Source organism: Dipodomys ordii, unplaced genomic scaffold (assembly GCF_000151885.1).
Source record: "Dipodomys ordii isolate 6190 unplaced genomic scaffold, Dord_2.0 Scaffold7, whole genome shotgun sequence".
NCBI classification, from domain to species: Eukaryota; Metazoa; Chordata; class Mammalia; order Rodentia; family Heteromyidae; genus Dipodomys; species Dipodomys ordii.
The window spans coordinates 18,481,760-18,484,297 of NW_012267223.1; the positions used below are offsets into that span (position 1 = coordinate 18,481,760).

Here is a 2,538-nt window from a genome sequence, read left to right on the forward strand (position 1 = left end):
CAGACATCCGGCAGGAAAGGGGGCCCGAACCCGCCGCCGCTGCCGCTCACGCCGACCACACCAGCGACGCCGCTCGCTCCGGGGCCTGTCGCCCCGGCACCCGCCGTCGCTGCCTCCTCAGTCGGACTCTCCGCCATCGCTGCTTCGCTTCCGGGGCCGCTCGGCAGCACGTCCGCCGACCAGAGCGGCCGCTACTCCTGCACCACAGAGAGCCGGGCCAGAGTGTCCCTACCCTCCGCTTCCCCTGCCCGGGCGGCGCTAGCTCCGCCCACCCCGCCAGGACCAGCGAGAGGCGCCGTGCCAGAGCGTCCACCCGGTCCTCCAGGGCGGGGACGGGGGCGGGGACGGGGGCGGGGGCGGGGGCGGAGGCAGGGCCGGAAAGCGGGACGGCTCGGGCTCCGCACCCGCGGCTGCAGCCGCTTCCGCACGGGTCTCGCGTTCGGCGGGAGGAGCTATGTGTCCACCTCCACTGAACGGTGCATTTTCCAACATTGACTAGTGAGAAGAAAAGTTCAGAGGGAGTGGGGAGAGCCTGATCTACTGTCCTAAAGGAAGCGATCCTCAACTTGCCCTGGGGTAAGACTGGAGATCTAGCTTCCTTGTAGGACAGCTGTTGACTCCCTGAAGGCCCTCAGGGCTGGGTGATCCGGCCTCCAAGGACAGGCTACCCTTGCTCCCTGCCTGCAGCAGGACCCAGAGGGAAGAAGGAATCAGAACCTGCGAATGATTGTAACTCTGTGTACTTTTTTGTGCCAGTCTTGAAGAATCTGGGAATTAAGTTTAGCTGGTCCTGAACTCTGTGTGTGTGTGTGTGTGTGTGTGTGTGAATTTCCTATAATGGGTTGTGGACCTGAATGATAATAGCTAATATTCACTGAAAATGAAAGTTATATTTTTTTGTATCTGCCATTTACTGTGTAGTCAGTGCCAGAAACCTTATCTGCTTTCTCTTATTCTTTACACCAGTTGTATGATGTAAGTACTATTATTAGTCTGTTTTGACAGATGGAAAACCAGAAGCACCTAGTGGTTCTGTCACTTACATGAGGTCATCAGGAACAAGCAGCAGAATTGGGGCTGTAGGCCAGACACATCCCACCCCAGACAAGTTCAAACCATTATGTGACACTGTTGCTACTTAGAACTCTCCCACACTTACTACTGTAATCCTTTGGTATTCACTGTCCTGTCCACTTACTCAGTCTCAATCTAGCTCCCTCCTTCTCTCCTTCCCTCCCACTTCTCTCTCTCTCTCTCAGATTTAACACAAAGTAATATGAACCCAAACAATATTTTATACAGATTTCATGTTTTGTTGGGATCGTGTTTTACCACTGTTATAAAGATGAGAAGAAGCTAGGGGCTGGTGGCTCATGCATATATTTCTAACTAAAGCTGCAACCTCAGGATCAAGATTCAAAGCTAGCGCAGGCAGGAAAGTCCATTAGACTCCAATCTCCAATTAACCATTAAGAAGATGTAAATAGAGGAAAGGGAAGGAATCTGGAGGAAAAATTGGGAGAAAACAAGGGAAGAGGTGACAGTGTTCAAAAAGAAATGCGGGGGGGGGGGCGCTGGGAAGATGGCTCAGTGGTAGAGTGCTTGCCTTGCATGCCTGAGGCCCTGGGTTCGATTCCTCAACACCACATAAGCAAAATGAAAAAAGTCGGAAGTGGCGCTGTGGCTCAAGTGGTAGAGTGCTAGCCTTGAGCTGAAGAACTGAGGGACAGCGCCCAGGCCCAGAGTTCAGGCCCCTCGACCGGACCCCCAAAAAAAACAACAAAAAAGAAATGTAGGGGCTGGGAAGTTGCCTCAGTGGTAGAGTGCTTGCCTCACATGCAATGCATGAGGCCCTGGGTTCAATTCCTCAGCACCACATAAGCAGAAAAAAAAAAAGCTGGAAGTGGCGCTGTGGCTCAAGTGGTAGGGCACTAGCCTTGAGCTGAAGAGCTGAAGGAGAGCACCCAGGCCCAGAGTTCAGGCCCCATGATGGACAAAAAACAAAACAAAAAAGAAATGTACTCATTTCCTTACTTATGTAACTGTAACCCCCTTGCACATCACCTTTACAATAACAATAAAAAATTTAAAAAATAAGAAAAAAGATGGAAGTGGCCAGGTGCTGGTGGCTCACACTTGTAATCCTAGCTACTCAGGAGACTGAGAGCCGAGCATCACAGTTCAGAGACAGCCCAGGCAGAAAAGTCCATGAGACTCTTATCTCTAATTAACGACCAGAAAACCAGAGCTGTGGTTCAAAGTGGTAGAGTGGTAGTCTTGAGAGAAAAAAGCTCAAGGACAAGACCTCGGCCCTGAGTTCAAGCCCCATGACCTACCAAAAAAAAAAAAATAGGGCTGGGAAGGTGGCTCAGAGGTAGAGTGCTTGCCTTGCATGCCTGAGGCCCTGGGTTCGATTCCTCAGCACCTCATAAGCAAAAGGAAAAAAGCCGGAAGTGGTGCTGTAGCTCAAGTGGTAGAGCGCTCGCCTTGAGCTGAAGAGCTGAGGGACAGCGCCCAGGCCCAGAGTTCAAGCCCCAC

At 52.1% G+C, this 2,538-nt stretch overlaps 1 protein-coding gene across 1 annotated transcript in view; it reads right to left on the reverse strand.

The window, feature by feature from the left end:
• Positions 1-238, reverse strand: part of Ube2z (ubiquitin-conjugating enzyme E2Z) — a 21,132-nt gene extending 20,894 nt beyond the window's left edge. The window contains exon 1 of the mRNA XM_013036804.1: positions 6-238. Within this exon, the coding sequence (XP_012892258.1) occupies positions 6-137 (132 nt within the window). The 5' untranslated portion in view covers positions 138-238. The remainder of the gene's footprint in view (positions 1-5) is intronic.
• Positions 239-2,538: the final 2,300 nt, after the last annotated feature.